The following is a 19524-nucleotide window of genomic DNA, read 5'->3' as shown; positions in this document are numbered from 1 at the left end:
TTAGGAACTACCTCTGCGTTAGGTAGAAATTCGCCTGAAAACACTGGTATGAAGGCTCCTTTCCCAACAGCTTTGATTAGAAACACTGCACAGAAATAGCTTCTAATTTTGTTTCATTTGCGACACTCACTTGTACCCTACCATGAAATGAAAAGTGTAAATAACTAAATAAAATATGTTATTCCCCCCTCGCTGGGAGTGCTGCGTGTTTCTCGAAACTCTCGTCAACGAATGGTAACCGCTTATTGTGTCCATTTCCGATTATATCATTTTGATGCGATAAAAAAAACGCTGGCCGTCATTTGCAATTTATTTGCGATGTCCAGTCTTGAAATGCGCGAAGACATAATTGTAGCGACATCATCGTAATCGTGTTAAGTATTATCTGCTAACATCATAAAGCCAGAGATACCTTTGACACCTTGAATGGAAACACTTCAAAGTTGCGACATATACAATATTTAAAAAAAAACGATTTTTTTTCCAATTGGCGTTTTTTAAGTTAGAATCAGAGGAAGCCAGCCAAACGTAGAACAGCCTCATTTGATTTATGCACGTTGTATCTTCGAGCATTTCTTCCGTATGAGGACAACTAAAGCAGCGTTGTTCTGTTCCGAAAAAAGGCCTTTTTTAGACGGGCGACAGAAGGTATTCTGCCCCGCAGCAACATTTTCTAAACACCCCTCTTGCTTACGGCCCGAAAATTGACATCGCCCCCGTCGGAAGCTACGCATGCCCCATCATTCGTGCTTGCCTCGATGAGAATGCTGTCGTCGCAGCTTGAAGCCTCGACTTTGGATTCGTGTCGCGTATAATTCCTTTCCTTTTACATGATTTCGCCATTCATGACGATAATCGTCCGCGGAATAGTGCAGTTCTTTTTTTTTTTTTTTAGCAGAGGACTTCGCCTTAGTATCGGTGGAGTGACCTGTTGAGGTCGTGGTCGAAGTTACTGTCTTCCTCCTTTGGAAACCCAGGACACACCATGCATAGTTGAACAAATTTTTTCAGGTGAATTTCTTCTGAATTTCTGGAAACCCATCAACTCTTCGTATACTCGATGTTTTTCAGTGTTTCTTTTCAACATCTGACTGTCGCTGGTGCAGAACAGGGCCGTGCCCAATTTCTTCTCTCGCTTCCAAGATAGTGATTTTTCGCAGGCGATGAAGCGGAAGCAAAACTTCCAAGGCCATGTGTACCTACGATCCATTGATCAAGCCGACCCGCCGCCGCGGTGGATCACAGGTTATGGTGCGCCGCCGCAGACCCGAAACACGCGGGTTCGATCCCGGCCGCGGTGGTCGCATTTCGAAGTGCACGAAATTCCTGAGGCCCGTGTGCTTTGCGATGTCAGTGCTCATTAACGAACACCCGGCTGTTTATTTCCGAGCAGTAGAGTTCTCACTCTGAAACTCCTGGCATTGATGTTCCGATGTTAACCAGCTTTTATTGAGCCCGCATTTAACACGTGCGTTATTAAAAAAACATTTTGTTTTAGCTCACTTTAGAGCATGCTTCGTCTCGCACGCACATCAGAAGACAGTGTTTAAACTTGAACAGTTTTAGTGAGTTATAATAGCGAGGGATGTACGAACTCTGTTCTCGTGCGAGAAAGTCAACTGGTCGCCAAGGTTTCGACTAAAACTTTAGTAGCGCATCTGCCATTACACCTTTGTTGCTTTGACAAACTGAGTTCTCGTCCTGCGTCGCTTTCATACCTTACTTGACAACCCCTTAGAAAACGCCTCAATTTTTGCTGGAGTGCACTGCGTAGTCTTCATTTTCAAATGAAACTGCCATCGGCCATCCCACACTGACTGTGGAGAACTTAGTTTATCTGAGCATGGAAAAAGCTGGCGTGCCCTGAAGTGGTAGCTATCTATATAAAGGCATCTCTGAGGCATGTGAGCCCACAGATCACGGGGACAAGTGTCACAAACAGTAATAAGCGAAACCGTACGTATTAGAGACATGACTTTTCTCTTCCATTAAAAAAAATTGCCCCATACCCTTTCCATTCGCCTGGGAACAAGTGTGCGCCCCTTGTACCGCCTAGTTTGTTAATTATCAGCTTCTATGAAAGTTTCTCGGTCAGTTTTTTTTAAAAGTCATCTATAGCGGCGTGTCATCTCAAGTGAGCTGCAGTATGTGACGTGAGTCAGCCCATCGCCTTGACGACTGCCACGAAGGAGATAAGACCGTGCTCTGAAGCAGCGGAAACAGCACTTCCGGCGTGAATACAGTCCGACGTAACACGCTTGCGCGCTCTCGCACGCGCTGCGCTAACGTTGGCGAACTGCAGCGTGACGTTACCGGCGGCTACCAGCGCTCCCCGACGTGCCCGGCCCAATTTTGGCTCCCGAAGGCGCGAAAATGCATTTTCACGCCTGCGTCGACCCACAATGCACCTCGCAGAGAAAAATGGCTGATGCCTGCGCGACCGGGAGGTACACCCGGCCAAATCTTTAACTTTCTTGGGTACTGCATCGCTAAATGTTCCTTGTAAAAGGTTCTTTTCGGCTATACCGCCGGCATATTCATGCTGTAAGTTGACGCGTGAGATGGCATTTCGTGGTTCCTTTTTGTTCATATAAAGTTTGAGTGGAGTAGTTGCGTGTTTAAATCAAAGTTATTAGAAATAACCATCGTCTGCCACTACCAAGAACCGGAACAAGCGGGATACGCAGCAGTAGTTGTGGTCCATATGGCCTCCTCCTCTGGGTGAACTACCACTCCTTTCATGGCGGACAAGGCGTTTACCCAGAGTAAGCGCAACTACGCCACCAGAACCATTGCTGCGTATTCCGCTTGTTTCGGCTCTTCGTAGTGGCAGACGATGAATATTTCTGATAAGTTTGACCTAAACCCGAAAGTAGTCCCCTCAAACATTATTTGAGCAAATAGGAACTACAAAATGCGACCTCACGCGTTAGCTTACAGCATGAACATGCTAGCGGTGTAGCCGAAAAGAACCTTTTACAAGGTGCATTTAGCGATGCTACACCCGAGCCAGTTAAATATTTGGCCGGCTGTACTCATCCATGCTTTCAGCCATGGAGCAAGGGCCTCTCCTGAGCCTTCCTTCCTCCATGCTTTTAGCACTCGATCTCACCCCGCGCTGCTCCCTGCGCATGCGCAGCGTTGATGCAGTGACGGCGACGCAGCTGGGCGCGTCGTCTGCTTCCCTGTGCGCTGCGGCCCCAAAGCCACTCGCCGTGCTAGCGTGCGCTTCTTCTTGTGCAGCGCCAGGTGTGCGGAGGCTTCAGACAGGGTTGCCGTTGGTGGCTACTTTGCGCCAAATTGGCTACTTTTGAAACCTGTCTGGCGATGAAAATTTCAGATTGGCTCCATGGCTACTTCCTGGCTACTTTAAACTTTTATTTTGGCGCATTTATTAGCCATTTTTTAATTGGCAGCATCCTCGCCGGCAGGGTCGGTTCGCATCGAGGTACCCCTACGCACGGCTAGAGTAGCTATGTAGCTTACATGCGCACGCAGCGCGACGGTAAAGAAATTGACATCTCCAGCGAAAAGATTTCACTAGGCCAACGAGCTTAGATAGAGTGTTGCTTCCAGTTCTTGAGGCAAATGGCGATACAACTCCTGCAGCGGCTTCCAAATGCGCTGCAGTGCGGAGGCTGCATGCCATCAATCCTGATGACAAAGAAAGCGCGATGAGCATTGAAGGTATACTGAAGATGATGCCGCTGCATATATTATAGATGTTCTTCCATTGACCTAGAGTCAGAAATCGAGCAAATGCAAACAATAAGCGTGAACTTGATCACCCATCATGTTTGAATTTATGGCACGCAGTGGCCGGATCGTACAAAGACGCAGCGAATGGCCTTTTCCACTCCAGGTACAATAAGCCACAAAATTTTGTCACTTGGAGTTTCTAACTCTGAAGCTGAGTGCGATTTCTTCTTTGATAACTTGGTAAAAAATGGGCACAACAAATGCAGCTCCACAGGCTTACCTTGATTACACCAATCAAATTCGATCTAAAGCTTCAAGGCTAAAACAGCTTCAGTGTCCTACTTGGTTGTTTGCTACATCGTGACAAAATTACTCTCCCAAGATCACAATATCTACACGCTCATCATTTAATAATTCATCTATTTGCAACATACCTGTGCCTTAAAAACCAAGAAAAAGGGAAAAAACTTTTTGCTCTTTATTTTGTTTCTTGCGTTGATTTAAAATGTTAACAGTTACTGTTTTTTTGAGAACAATCATATTTCTAACATCGCTTCGATACTATTTGGTACAAATTTGGCGCTAAGATTGAATGGCATGGATACTTTTGGCTAATTTCAGCTCACATTTTGGCTCCTTTTAAAATATTCCCAACGGCAACCCTGGCTTCAGATTCCACGGCGGCGTCGACGGATATGCTCGCAGGTGGCGAGAGTTGCCGGAGCGCAGGGATGGCTTTGTAAGCGCGACAGCAGTGACGAAGGTCCACGCAGAGTCCTCCCCGCTTCTCAGAGCCTCGGCGTTAGCATTTATTTTGTTTTCGTCATTTGCATTTCTTTGCGAAGATCAGGCACTCCGCCGCTCTCCTTCAGCACTGCGCGCTGCATAGCAAGAACGTTGGAAAATAAATAACCTGCACTCTTTGCGTAGATCGTAGGCGCTGGCATTGGCCGTCGAAGGTAATCGGCAAAGCAGAGCTAGGAACCTCGGACTAGTGCGGTTTTAAGCTATGCCGACGACGCCGCTCGAGCCGTACGTGTTGGCATACTTGTCATCGTGTTTGGATCGATCTAGCTTGTAAGAGGAGGAAGAATTTTTTGAGTACGTGTGTGTGCGTCTGTGGATGGGGGTGGGGGGGTTCGGTATGCTTCATGACCGAGTTTTCCGGCTTCTGGCATAAGCATCAACCAAGGAATGCAGTACCAATCACAACTAACACAACCGCTTCCGTCTTTGTTGGTGTGGAACGCCTCTACAAGTTCACGGACAGTGGTGTATTTGCCCCTGCTTAGGAGTTTTGTATCCTTATACCCCTGTCACACGAGCACTTTAAAGGCATTTGAAGAAAAAGACATCTCACAAAAAGGAGTTGCATCCGCAGACACACGCCAAAGTTTAATCTCCTTTTCAGAAACGGTCTTTTCCGAAACCGGAGATCACGGATCTCTTTTACGGCTGGAAAGGCGTAGCCTCCAACGCAGTGGGCACCAGTAATTATCATGCAATTAAGAAACTAAGCAAAAGAGCATTTTTATTTCAAGTGTACACATCACAGAAAAGGGTTTTGTTTTTCGCTGAACCTTAAGTAGGCGCAATTTTGCACTTTTTGCACGGCACTCTCGTAAACAGTGGCCGAAGGTTGATAGACAAACATGTAAACTTCGCTACTTCTGCGAACGCTCTTGAAGCTACCTTATTAAATCTTCTTTAATTCAACCTTTTCGAATAAACTGTATCTAAATTCACTAAAACAAGCATATTATAATACGTTTCTAATTTCTATATTGAAATACGTTGGTTTATTCTACCTGGTTTTGTTTCAGAATCTAGCACCATGCTTTCCATAGCGTGTTCGGAAGGAAACGATAAAAGGAGATCGCCGCGCCGTGTGTCTGCAGCGCAACTCCTTTTAATTAGAGGTCTTTCAACTCGGTAAATGACCGCTTAGGTAAAAGAGTTTTTGCGTGCTTGTGTGACAGAGATATCTTTCAGCTTCGAATGGCACCTTTTCCCATCTTTGCCCCCCGCAGGACTTGACTGGCTTTACAGTCATCATTGTAAGGCCTGCGGGGAAAAGAAGAGAAAAAATGCAAGGCGAAGCTGAATCCGGAAACAAAAATCCTAAGCAGGGGTAAAGATATACCGCTCTTCGTGACCTTATGGAGGCATTCCACATCAACAAAGGCGGAAGCGACTGTGTACGCACACCCTCGCTTAAAACATACAAAAAAAAGTGTCTTTCTATATATGTGCCGAGAGAAGATTTATAGCCATTTGTTATATTTTTTTGTGTCTACTCGTGCCCATGTGTGGGTCCCCCTCTCTGTTTTTGCCTTTTTGCCTATATATTCACTCGCTTCCTAAGTGAATAAACAGTTGCAAGTTGAGCTTGTTTCGTCTGTTTTCCTCATGTGTTGTCTGTTTCGCGCATCTTCTTTCTTCAAAATTACTTTAATAAATGAAGGGTTCATTAATTCTTTGCAGTATATGCTGCAGCCTTCTTTTGTTTTCTTATACAAGTATATACAAGGCAAACTCAGTTGCAGAAGCGTGAAGTCACACAGAAGTTTCAAGTACTGCAACTTAGAAGGCACTTATCTCACACAGAGATACTTCAGAAAATCTTACTCATCGACTGGCGGTCTCGGTTAGAGCCTAGAAGCTCTTTCCGTACGTGCTAAGCACGGAGCATGGTTGGGACTGCCATTTCTGGCTTTCTCTTCTGTTTTTACTACTTACATAAAGGCACTGGGGCGGTCATTTCTCTTGACCCGCCGTAGTCTTTGAACAACCAATCGCTACTTAACTGCGCAGTAGCCACAGCTCTGTGGGTTGGGCATAGCCCCGAAACCAGGGTTCGAATAAATAAAACAAACATATCAACAAAACATTCATAAAACGCTCTCCACGCAACACCCTCGCCTTCCCCCAAAAATGCACTTTTCGTCTCCAAGTGCACGTACACCCGGCGGCAAAATAAGTCGGGGCACGCGAGAGGCGGCCAGAATCAGATAAAACTGCATCGCCGCGCCGTCTGACGTTGCGCTTCTGGTGTCGAGACATCGCATTGCGCGCGCGCGTCCTTTCATGCTTGCAGCCGTGTCTTTTTTTCTCGCTTGCGCCGTACTGGCTGATTACCTGCGGCGTTTGGCAGTAGGGGCCGCTTTCTCTGTTTGCTACGTCAGCCGCGCAGTTCTGGGTGGGGGGTAGGAGGGGGTGCACGGCGAGGGTGAATCGTGCACTGCTCGCTTTGCCCTGGCCGGACAGATAACACACAATTGCAAGATTTCTGTTTTTTTTTTTTTTGAACAAACTATCACTCATCGCTGCTGGCACGGGACCTTCTGTCTTTTTTCGTTATCTGTCCAGCCGCGGCAAAGCGAGCAGCGCACGCTTCACCCTCGCCGTGCCCCCCCTCCTACCCCCCCCCCCCCCCCACCCAGAACTGCGCGCCTGACGTCGCAAATAGAGAAAGTGGCCCCTACTGCCAAACGCCGCAAGTAATCAGCTAGTACGGCGCAAGCGAGAAAAAAGACACGGCTGTAAGCATGAAAGGACGCGCACGCGCACTGCGATTTCTCGACACCAGAAGCGCAACGTCAGACGGCGCGGCGATGCAGTTTTATCTGATTCTGGCCGCCTCTCGCGTGCCCCGATTTATTTTGCCGCCGGGTGTACGTGCGTAAGCGCCTCAGAGTGCTCAGGGCCGCCACACTCGCATGCTGCGTCCGACCGGATGACCTTTGTTTACCTCCCCGCATGGCTACAACGGTATCAATCAGGGGATCAGCCCTTTGATCAGTCGCGGTGGGAAGGAGACCACCCTTTTCGGGACAGGCAAGGCCACGCCGCACGCGCGCCCTCTGCCCGAGACGTCACGTCTGCGTTCCAGAAGGGCGTCCTCCCCATGCCGGTAATTGCTTCAGCATGTGTTGCTCGCTTCACTGCGCGAGCCACGCGGGATGTACAAAGGGGAGAGCCGGCTAGGTCGTCAAGGAGGAGCGATCTGACACGTCCCCCCTGAGAGGATAAACGAGCTTGGGAGTCCGCTCGTTTAGAGAAGATCAACAAAAGATCGCGGCTGTCTACAAATACAATATGCGATCCGCATATAGAAAGAAACTGACATGCTGAAAGACGGCTCTCGCGTCACAAAAATACAACTTCCCGATCCAGCACAAAAACACTCGTGACACTGAGCATACACGATGTTTGTCTCAGTACGAGAGTCAGGAGCATGTAAGCATCCTTGCACAGAGTTCTGGCAGAGCCGGTGAGGTCGTGTACGAGGCGCGAATATATCAAAATTGCATACGGGATACGGACCCCGCACACCGTTACCTCATATGGGCCCCTGCTCATCAGGGGTTGGCAGGAAACGAGGCAGCAGACGCAGCCGCCCGCGCGCTCTCTCACCGGGCTGTTTTCTCCTCCCCATCCGATCAGGAACCCGATTTTAATCCGGTCTATACATTCAAAGATATTACAACATATTATCAAAATTGTCATCGCCTTTACCCTAGCCCATGTAAAGGCCTGAAGAAGGCGGATGAGCGGCTCCTTCTCCGCCTTCTCACCAATACATTACTGTGCCCGGCAGCACTAAAGCATTTTGACCCCTCCTTTAGCGGCAGCTGCCCACACTGTAGTGCAGTGTCTTCTGACACCTATCACATGGTGTGGGCCTGCCCCTCCAACCCCGCTATTCCCCCCATCCCCAACCCAACCCGGGAGGACTGGGAGGCGACCCTGCTCGGCTGCCACGACTTACAGGCCCAACAAGCCTTAGTCGGGCGCGCCCGGGCGGCGGCAACCGCCACTGGGGTCCCATACTAGGGACCTCCACCTAGTGTTTGTAAGGATCGGTCCCTTACGGGCTGATCCAAACATACCTCCAGTTCATTCGAAATAAATGTTTTCACCACCACCACCATCTCACACCTCCTCCTGTCTTTTCTACTATCCCCTCACCTCTTTCCTTTCACTTGTACACGCTGCCTGCTATCCGTTATTTCCGCTGCCCCAGCTCAGGTGCTTCAGCAGCGATAGCAGATGCAGAAGCTAGCAAAAATGATTTTTCCTTCCATATTCAATGAAAAATAAAACCACCAGTACTACTACTACTACATATACATTGGATTTTATCAGGGAACAAAGAATTAATCTTGCCCCGCCGCGGTGGCTCAGTGGTTACGGCGCTCGGCTGCTGTCCCGAAAGACGCGGGTTCGATCCCGGCCGCGGCGGCTGAATTTCAATGAGGGCCAAATTCTAGAGGCGCGTGTACTATGCGATGTCAGTGCACGTTAAAGAACCCCAGGTGGTCGCAATTTCCGAAGCCGTTCACTCCGGCGTCTCTCATAGCCTGAGCTGATTTGGCACGATAAACCCCAATAAACCAAGCCTAAACCAAAGAACTAATTTTAATAAGCAGAATGCGAAAAGTTGCTACCACCTTAGCGTACTAATCAAGCTCTGTAGTTGTTTTCTGCTAGTGTATAGTTGGGGGGAAGACGCCCCCTCCCTTGCCCTCCATTCCGGACGCCCGTGGATTCATGCTGTTTTCAAACCAGATCTGTTTACGGCGCGAGCGGTGACGTGTTGGCCGGGAAGTTTGTGAAAAAGCGAGAAACACCTGCGCAGCGGCGGTTCCTCCTCACCACGGTCGTGGGTTCAAACATGTCGGACTTGTCGGTCGACCCCGCGAAGGCTACATTGTCGTTTTCGAAGAAAGCCACCACCCTTCACGGAGCGGCGGAGGGGGGGGGCATTGAGGCACCCTAGCTATTTCTGCAAGGAGGATAGGGTGAGGAGAAAGCGTGCACGAAGCCCCTAAAAGGAGCGAAGGCGAGAGGAAGGGGGAGAGTACAGCGCAAAGCTGAGTGCCGGACCAGCGTCAGCAAGAATTTTCTTTGGCCGCACGCAAGCTGGGCATTCTCGTGGCAAAAATCGAGCCAGCCGGTTGCAGTCAGCGCTCCTGTCTGTCTTTACACGTGGACGAGAGTCAGCTCATGCAGACGCGACTGTGGCCTTGATGACCGTCGGGAGCAAGATTAGGCCGCGTTTTTAGGGGGCGGAAAAAGCAGTTGCCCGAGTGACCGGCGCAGCAGACACGTAGTACAGTGCTAGCAATGCTTCCTTCAAGCCTGCAGTACACGCTGGTTGGGTTCTCCCCGGAGCTTGACTGGAAGCCCCTGACCTTCCTCAAGCCTATACCAGCCAACCGAGTCTGCAGCGCCTGCGGTCTGGTGCGAAAGAGGACCGCGTTGCTACCCTGCATGCATGCGCTGTGCGACTGTTGCTACACACTATGCGGCAAGGACGGCTCGAGCGAGTGTCCTCTGGACGGCAACGCCTACGAGGAGGATGACGTCACCCTCATGGACTTCTCCGCTGACGATCTGCTGAGAAGACAGGTAAGCGAGTATGTGAAAGGAGTAGATGCTTGGGCTTTTTTTATATTTTTTCCTTTGCCTGTTTCTCTTTGCCGCGGAGAGTATTTCTCGCATGTGTACACATATCACATCCATCGGAGGACAGTACAAAAGTGTGCTGCAAAGAAAGAGCCCTGTAAAATATTCGTATCGTTGCGTATGTCGTTTGTCTCGCGTTATGTTACGTAACAGCGTAATAATGAGGCCGTCACAACCTTCAAAATTGTAACTCGTAAGCATTCTTGCTCACTGCTGGACCGTTTCGAACCGCTCTGCGAGAGATTCTTCCTCTTCAATGCCATATTTCTCCTCATTATTCAGTGCTTCCAAGAACTGGAGATGCTACGCGGTGTACATTGGTGAGCGCCTAAGCAAAACAAGGAGGCAGTTTAAATTTCCGTGGTAAACTGAGAGCATTTCTATAATTACTGAAGCACAAAATTTTGGCTTTGTTTTAGGCCGGGCTTTTAACGTTGACCTGGTAGATATGCCAATAAGAGCGTAATTTCCTAATCTGTCGAATCTAATTCGTTTACCCTGCTCGTGGCGACGTGAGGAAATACTTGTTGATGATGAAATCGGGTTTCTTGATGGATTTGTCGTTCGGACTCTCAAACATTCACATTACTGGACGGCAGGAAAAGAAGTTTAACAAATAGTTAACAAATAGTTCAACTTCTTACACATAAATAAACAAGAACAAACGAGCTAGGAGAACACCATTTACAGCACGACTGAACCGTTCCTTACAAGAAATGAGCCCCCGCTTAACCCAGAGCGCTTAGATTTAAGCCCTCTGTCTCCTCCCTTGCCGGGGACAGCAGCCAATAATAAATCAGGCGACACTTCGCACCAATCGATGGTTAGGGAAAAGAAAATAAAGTTTAGGTCAGGTAATCAAAGACTGGGGAAAGGATATCGGCTAACCAAATACTTGGGAAAGGAGGGGTTCCGAGCACACATAAAACAGCACTGAACTCACTGCATTCCGAACCTCTGCCTTCCTCTACGTTTTCTTTTCCGCACACGTGCATGCGGGACGCACTGCAGGTTCTTTATGAAAAAAAAAAAAGAGAAGAAAGCTGTTCTTGAGGGGCCAAGCGCTCACTGACAACTCCAGCCTAAACCAGGCGCCTCTTCTGGGTACCAAAAGCTCAAGCGACCCATTGGCGCCGCTTCGCGTACCGAGCAGCCACCGTACACCTGCGTCCTCACAATAAGCTGTGCACATGAGCAGAGCGATGACTCACGCGCAGGGAAACGAGAAAGTTCAAAAAATAAAATGTCTACTGGCCACCGAAATGACGACTGCAGGCATTCAAACACTGAACATCGCACAAAGCTGCGCGCTGAAAAGATATCTGTGGTAGAAAGGCAAGATGGAGACCGAACGAGCGCTCTAGGGGCGGGGCCGCCGGCAACAATAGAGCAGCCACCGAGCCTCCGTCGTGCGTCCGCGGTTCCACGAATTTGGTAACCCTTCGACCGGGGACAGGTGCACATATCAAAGCAGCTACCTCGCGCCGTACACTCTGTGCTGGGGACTGAATCGAGCATCAGAAAGTTCAGCGAACTTCACATAACTCTTCCTTTATATACAGTTTAAATTCAGGCTAGGAACACTACAACTAACATTCAGAGAAACATCCTACCTTTATCGATTTTGCTTTCTATGAAGAGAAAATGGCAGTTATTTTACTTTGTATTCGTTTATCATACTGCATCGCATTCAGGTAGGCATGTGCGTTCCTCTTATCGCGCACAGCTGGCTGCGTTCAGTGCTTCCTTGGTTAACACGTAAATAAACACTGGGCAGAAACCCTTGCGTTAGAGTCAAGCGACGCCGACATCTCCCCGTTTCTTCCTTCCCACTGTGTACAAAGCCGCGTACCTTGTTCATGCACCGAAAAAGCCCATCTTAGATTCAAAGTACTCGTGCTTCACGCCGCCGCTATGAAGCGGTCTTGCAGCTCCTCTATTCACCCTAGAATGCCGTTCTGTAGCGTCGCCAACGTTATCGGGGGCAGGCCTTTGTTTTTGAGAACGTCAGATATACTACTCGCGTTACTCAAGGTCGTGTGAGTGTGCAACACAGCATCATTGTCTAAATATGGCGGCCACAGGGGTTAGCGTTTGCATAAACAAAATTTGCGTATCACGTGACCAAAATGGCCGCTATAATGCGTAACCATGAGTGGTATCCACCACTTACCAGGTGGTGCACCAGCAGATAGCAGGTGGTACATCACCAGGTACCGGAGTGGTACCATACCATGTGACCCTACCGGTTGCATAGCAACGAGTGATCCTTGATAGTGCGTCAGCACATTGCGCAGCGTAGCGGCGGCCGTTCAATTCGCCACGGTCAGCGGGCACGTTCGGTTTGCTCGAAACGCCGTTGAGAGCGCTACAATTTGGTAGTGCGCGAGCGTAGTCACGTGGTATTTTGTCATATTTCGCAGCATTTCTTTAAATGCCGGAAAAAAGGACCCCGTAGGAGATAGGATGCTGAAATAAACTGGATGGGTTGTTTATAAACCTGCTCTACCGCTTAACGTAACGGTCTTAGCACTAAAATAAATATTTCAAAATTTGCATAATTCATCTTGGTTAATTAACTAATTAAGCCCAATAAAAGTATTCCGAGGGAAAGACGCGGGTTTGATCCCGGCCGCGGCGGTTGAATTTCTCTGGAGGAGAAATTCTAGAGGCCCGTGTACTGTGCGATGTCAGTGCACGCTAAAGAACCCCAGGTGGGCGAAATTTCCGGAGGCCTCCACTACGGCGTCTCTCATAGCGTCAGTCGCTTTGGGACGTTAAACCCCATAAACCAACCAACCAAAATATTCTGAGGAGCGCCACATGATGGCGAACAATGTATCGTTCGTTTCAGTTGGCTGCGGTTTACCGCTTTTTAAAATCCTTGGTTCAAGTTACGTGGCACACCCTGTATACTACTATCCTTTCATTTTCCTGTTAAAGGGAGACTGAAGCACTTTTTCTGAAAATCGGGCTGGCAGCGGCATCCTATAGTTTTTCATGCTGTATACTGGAATATCGCATCCAATTAAGGCAAAAACAAGCGCGAATTGCCTTTTTTAGCCGAAATATGCGGCCTGTGCCGCGGGGCACGCCGCGCGGCGCGCCGCCGCCCATGATTGGTCAAGAGAGGTCGTGACGTCACTTTGAGGACTGGAGAAGCTGCCGATGCGGATCCGGCGCTGCGTTGAGGGTAGATCGCAGCTTTCCGTGTCGTTGTAAAAGCGAATACGGCGACTATTTTTTTTACTGAGCACCGAAGAAAAGGATACTACAGTTTGCTCATTCCACGTATCGCCTGAAACCAAAAAAGACACAAGCAAAAAATTCTATGCCTAGCACAAGCATACGCCAGCGTCAAAGACGCGATACAGACCATGCGTAAAAGGTGCCAACACATCATCGGCTCGTATTCTCGGAAAGGAAGGGGTGCGAACAATACTCAAGTCAATTACCACCACCGGACGCCTCCTGGCTCGCCCGGAAGAGCGTCATCCTAAAGAAAAGGCCCAAAGCACTGTGTAAATCTTGTTCTCAGTACCAGGCGTTGCAGGTTGCGGCAAGAAAGTATTTCAAGTGAACGATGAAGGAGCACAAAGTTGGTGTCAAAATTAGCGAAGCGCAGTGGCCAAGCACTGCGAGGCATGTGACCACAAGATAGTGACGCAATCATGGTGCGCTGGAAACCAAGCCAAATACGCGCACAAATACGCTTCACTCCTGGCGCGTTCAGCAGATGCCAGAAAATATTAATCGCTGCCTCGGAAACATTCGCCCTTCCTAGATGTGCAGTTTAGGTTCAGTGAAGTAGTTGCCAACTATATGTGTGTTTAAAAGCCAAGCTAGCTGCAACTCGCCCGCTGCCACAACGTGATGAAGAAACCGAGTAAGGTTGCGGTGTTTTTTTGCAAAAACTCGGTTGGCATTCACTTCACTCATAAATTTGCATCCGAAATCAACGTCGAACGCTTTCATTTTAATTGCTTAGCTAGGATTAAACGAGATGCCGCATATGAAGAGCTTCGATGCTTGCTTGCTTTGCTTTATTGTGCTTTGCTCTGCTTGCTTGCTTGGAGACGTCGAACCGAGTATAAAATCACTAACCGAGCCTTGCTGAGTACGTCTCAGGTGGTCTGGCCTCACCTAAGCTGAGGAGAGCGACACATGGTTAAGCCTCTATAAGATTTCTTCAGGGGCTAAGTGAGCATGTTTCTACTTTTAAAAGAGGCGCTTCTTCGGAATGGTGACACGCCTCTTATGCGCGAGGAAATCGATGGAACTGTGTCATGGTTCAGCCGCGCCTTTTCGACAGAAATCTCCAGAGATCACGCTAGGACAAGCTCTGCCTGTAGCCGCTCTTACGAAAGTGTTTCGAGCTTGCTTTAGTCGGCTTGAATTCTTCGTCACAGCAGCGAGCGGTTGCGCTGCGAGCTTGTGATCTTGCGGAAAACAGTGGAAGACGACACAGTCGCGGCCGTAGTTGTTCGTGGACACGAACGCAGAGTAGTACCTGTTGAATCTGACTCTCAAGGTCGGCTGACACGCTTTGTACGTCGCAACGCTCGCAGTACGAGGAACAACGCATGCAGCACGAGAAACAACGCGCGCTGAAAGCGCGCTCGCGTTCGCCGAAGCATCCCCGGCTCCTCAACATGACGTCACGCTGGCCGACATGGACGAGGTTTCCCTCTCCGCTGTTCCCATCTCTTGCGCTCGCGCGGGGCGCGGGAAATTTAAACATCGCGTTTTTAATTGGTGATTGCGCCACTGTTTTAGCCAAAATCGAAAAAATAATTTCACAGACGTGATCAGCAATGACACTACTTCAAAACCCTAGAAGGTTAGCTGATTCGAAAACCGCCTCAGTATCCCTTTAATACCCCAGTGTGCAGAGCCAAATTGGACCACTAAGTGGTACCATTGGTGCAAGGTTTGTTAACCACCGAACTGGCGCAGAATAAGCGGTGTGGTGTCAAACAATTCAATGTGTTATGGAACATACAATTAATAATCGTATCAATGCTTAGCATATTAAAGCGATTCATACCGACGGCATTTGGTCTCCAAAGCCATAACTTCATGGATCTTCAGACGTTCCTTACGACCAAACTACTTCACGTAGGACATTCGAGGTGGCGTCAAACGATTTCTCTTCTCACTATGTATACGTTGGCATCAAAATCGTTCCTGGAAAACAGAAAAAAAAACTTGCAGCTGACGCCAGGTCATACGCTGCTTCAGAGTCTGACAATTTTTTCAACGAACAAAAGAGTGTGGTCTTCCACCACTTAAGGCCGCTCGCTGGTAAGTTGCACACCTGCCTCGAACATGGTGTATTAGTTAAGATTATGAGACCTCTATCCTCTTGAACATGTTCAACAGCTTGTTAGGGAAATAATTCTATATGTTCTTCAGACATCAATATCTTTGTTTATGAAATTGACAGAACATCGTTAGCAATGTTAACGATACATGTTCCGTATAGAGCGAGAATCGAAAACTTGATTACTTTTAATATATTTGTCGCGTTTACCGTTTCATTTTTGAGGCCCGAAAAAGGGCGCATAATATAGAAACCCGTTTCTTATTCGCTATACCCAGCTTCATCATCTCTCCAAGTGAATTATTTTGTATCCTTGCAGGTGAAGTGCTGGAATGAAGGTAGTGGCTGCCAGTATGCGACGGCTGCTTCAGGGATCGTCCGGCATTTCCAGCTGGTCTGCGAACACCACTCCATCCGTTGTCCCAAGTGCTCGGCCACCGTGCTTTGCCGAGATGTGTGCACGCATCTCCGGTCGGCCTCTTGCGACCCTTCGGCATCCGTGGCATGCGAAAGCGAAGTTCCGGCGGCTCACGCCGAGGAGGCAGCATGGTTGACTTCTTCGAGAGGAGCCATTGCAAGGCAGGCGGGTGAAATCACAGGAATTCTGAAGCCAATGCCTGTTGATATCAGCACGCATGGGGACCGGTTAAGCGAAATCTCTCATGGCATAAACACACTCAAGGAGACACTGCGTCAAGAACTAGCGTCTTTGAAAGGACAGAACCACGAGGAAATAACGTCGTCCAATGCTGAACTGAAGCAATGTTTTGCTACATGCAGCGATACAGTTAACACTTGTTTGAGAACTATAAAAAGTGTAGAAAAAAAACTGAACGATAAATTGAGCGCAACTCGAGACGACTTAATGTCACAGAATGCAGCTAAACAAATCAAGGCTGAATTGAAAGAGAGTGTTCAAAAAGCGTTGCAACCCGTTCCTAATGCGCGTCGAGTGAGTGCACTACAAGAGGCGCACTGCGAGTTTCTTGTAAATGTAGTGAAATCCCTTCAATACGAGGCGATGCAGAAAGGCAGGGTTGTATATGACAGCGAGAAGGTGTACCTGTGCGGCTACTGTATGTCTCCTGGTGTCACGTTCTATTGTTTGGGGAAATCTGTATGGCTGGATTTCGTGTACACCCTGCACAAGGGCGACATGGACGACGACGTCCAGTGGCCTTTCAAGCACAAGGTCAGGATGAGCCTAATTCATCCGAGAGGAAAGGAAAACATTGTGCGGGAAGTTGAACGAGATCCATTTCACCCAAGCAATCTAAAGCCAACAACATCAACCAACAGGTCTCGTTACTTTTCTCCATGCATTTTTCTCCAAGATCACATCCGTGACGGGCACCTAGATAATGACCAGCTTCGGATGAAGTTTGAACTGCTGTGGTGAACCAAACTTGGGCGCGGAGACGGACCATCCGTTAAAACTTCGTGTTATTTAAAGCCCTTGTACGCTTCATTTCTTTTTCAGTTATTTAGGGAATAACTTTACGTTAGGTAGAAATTTGTCTGAAAACACTGGTATGAATGCTCTTTCGCAACAGGTCTGATCGGAGACACTGCACAAATATAGCTGCTAATTTTGTTTTATTTCTGACCCTCAGAAGATTTCTACAGTGAAATGTATAGTATAAATAACTAAATAAACAAAATATTTTCTTTCCTCTGCGAATGCTCCATATTTCTCGAAACAGTTTAATAAACAATAGTAAACGCTTATTGCGTAAATTTGTATTATATCCTTTCTCTACGAAAAAAAAAAACGCTGGCGCTCATCGCAATCTATTTGTTAAGTACAATCTTGACATGCGTGAGCCGATCCGGTGGCTCAGTGTTTATGGCGCTTGGCTGCTGACCCGGAAGACACGGGTTCGATCCCGGCTGCGGCGGTCGAATTTCGTTGGTGGCGAAATTCTGATTGCAAAAATTCTGATGGAAAGAACCCCTCGCGGTCGAAATGTCCGGAGCCGTTTACTACGGCGAGCATCATAGACAATGGTTCCGACATTATCATAATCTAGTTATCTACCATCTACTTACATAATACAACCAGGGACACTTCTGACCCCTTAAATAGAAACACTTCGAAGCTACGACATATTAAATATGTTGAAGTGTGTTTTTTCTCATTATGGTTTTTTTTTGTGGAATCAGAGAAACTCTGCCAAAAGTACCGCAGCCTCATTTCATCTGTTATATACGTTTTAGCATCGAGCATTTCCTCCGCTAGCGGACAAATATGGCAGCTTTGATCTGTTCCCAAAAAAAAGCCTCCTTTAGACAGGCGCTCGACGGTAGGCTTCCTCGCTCTAACTTTTTCTAAACCAACACCCATGTGGCCCACGGCGGGCAAGCGGGATCGCGTCCGTCGGAAACTACGCATGCTAATCTTCCATGCTTACCTGGATGAGCATGCTGCCGTCTCAGCTTGAAGCCTCGACTTTGGCTTCGAGTCGCGTATGGATCATTTCATTGCACACTGTACCGGAACTAGTGACGATGTTGGTCCGCGGAAAACTGCGCCTTTGTTCTTCCTCTTCAGAAGAGGACTTCACATTGTTTTCGCAGGAGGGGTTGGCTGCTTGGTTGGCCTGAAATAAAGATGGTACGTACCCACTACGGGGGAGTGGTGGCCAAGACACAGGCGGCGAATTACAAGCAACAGGACCGTTTATTGGGAGAAAAGCAGTAGTAATAGCGTACAGGATGATAGATTGGTCGACGTGACCTGTCGTGGTCGAAGCTACTGTCTTCCTTTCTTTGGAAACCATGCACACATCACGCATGGCTGAACAAATTTTTCAAGGTAAATTTCATTTGAATTCCTTCAAACTCAGCAAATCTTCGTATTATCGGTGCTTATCAAATTTTCTTTTTGACCTCGGACTACCGCTTATTCAGAACAGCTTCGCGCCCAGTTTCTTCTCTCGTTTTCAAGGTAGTAATTTTCGCAGGCGACGAAGCTTAAGTAAAACTTCCACGCATTCGTCACCTTCGGAGAGCTGCCTTAACAAGGATCCGGTCGCTACAATCTGTGCCAACGCGGACTTCGTGCCTCCTAATGCGATGAGCCACTGCGGCGTCTAGCTGCATTTAAAACAACACGTATTATTCAGTAAAACCAACAATGCAAACAAGATCTATGTTGGGGCTCAAAATCTTTGTCTTCCCATAGAATATTTTCCGTGTACTACGAAGCCAACATTGCCCAAACCCTCTGCTAAATCGCGCATACAATGCAATAAGTAGAGTGTCGTTGCACTAACCATCACATCAACCTAACCTACCTCTTTGCAAAAGCGAAATTGACGACAGAAAAAAAAATATCAGCTGACATCTGTCTAGTAGTATGAAAATATCTTCCCCTCTGTTATTTTATGGCGTTTTTGTACAGTACGCTACAAGCTGTAAAAATGTGTAGGAGCGCGCTATCTCGCCTCCACGCACGTTAAGCAACAAAAGTGCTTCATTTTTCAACAAAAAAATTTCTTTAGACAGTCTGTAGACTGTTCATAGACTTCTGTCTACGAAGCCTGTGGACTCTCTATAGACAAATCCTAGATAACAGTCTCTAAACAATATGCTACAGACAGTCCATAAATTTATGGCCATACACTTTAGGTAGACGGTTGTCGATAGACACTGTATGGACTATGAGTAGAAAAATATCTAATGGAAGTCAATAGTGTCTTTAAGATGTCTATAGACTGTCTATAGACCATTTCAATAAGGGTTGGCGCCGCTGCGGGTGGGCCTCTTGTACGCGCCCTGGTACATGCATTCTGATTGAACGAACGGTACCCCTCTACTTCCTAGACGCTTACTAAGCGAGATTAATAAAGTAGTCCCACTTTGCATAGAGTAGCGCCAATTAACTGGAATGTAGGTGACAACCTTAGGTGACAATCTTATTTATCATCTCGAAAACAATATGTTCAGATTAGAAACTTCAAATCATCACAACGCTCAGTTAATACCGGTGTCCTTCAGGGCAGCATCCTTGGCCCTCTGCTGTTCAATCT

General features: G+C 47.8%; 1 protein-coding gene across 1 annotated transcript; it reads left to right on the top strand.

Annotated features, from left to right (window-relative positions):
* The first annotated feature begins 9763 nt into the window (after positions 1-9763).
* Positions 9764-18269, top strand: LOC149329728 (uncharacterized). The gene is made up of 2 exons (XM_089560448.1): positions 9764-10113; positions 15813-18269. The coding sequence occupies exons 1-2, from the start codon at positions 9829-9831 to the stop codon at positions 16890-16892; spliced, it is 1365 nt and encodes a 454-aa protein (XP_089416574.1). The 5' UTR covers positions 9764-9828; the 3' UTR covers positions 16893-18269.
* The last annotated feature ends 1255 nt before the right edge of the window (positions 18270-19524 follow it).

The sequence above is a fragment of the Amblyomma mixtum genome, chromosome 9 (genome assembly GCF_055824585.1).
Source record: "Amblyomma mixtum isolate Tamu chromosome 9, ASM5582458v1, whole genome shotgun sequence".
Lineage (NCBI taxonomy): Eukaryota > Metazoa > Arthropoda > Arachnida > Ixodida > Ixodidae > Amblyomma > Amblyomma mixtum.
Note: the sequence above shows the minus strand (reverse complement) of the source record. Positions and strands in the feature narration are given on the sequence as shown.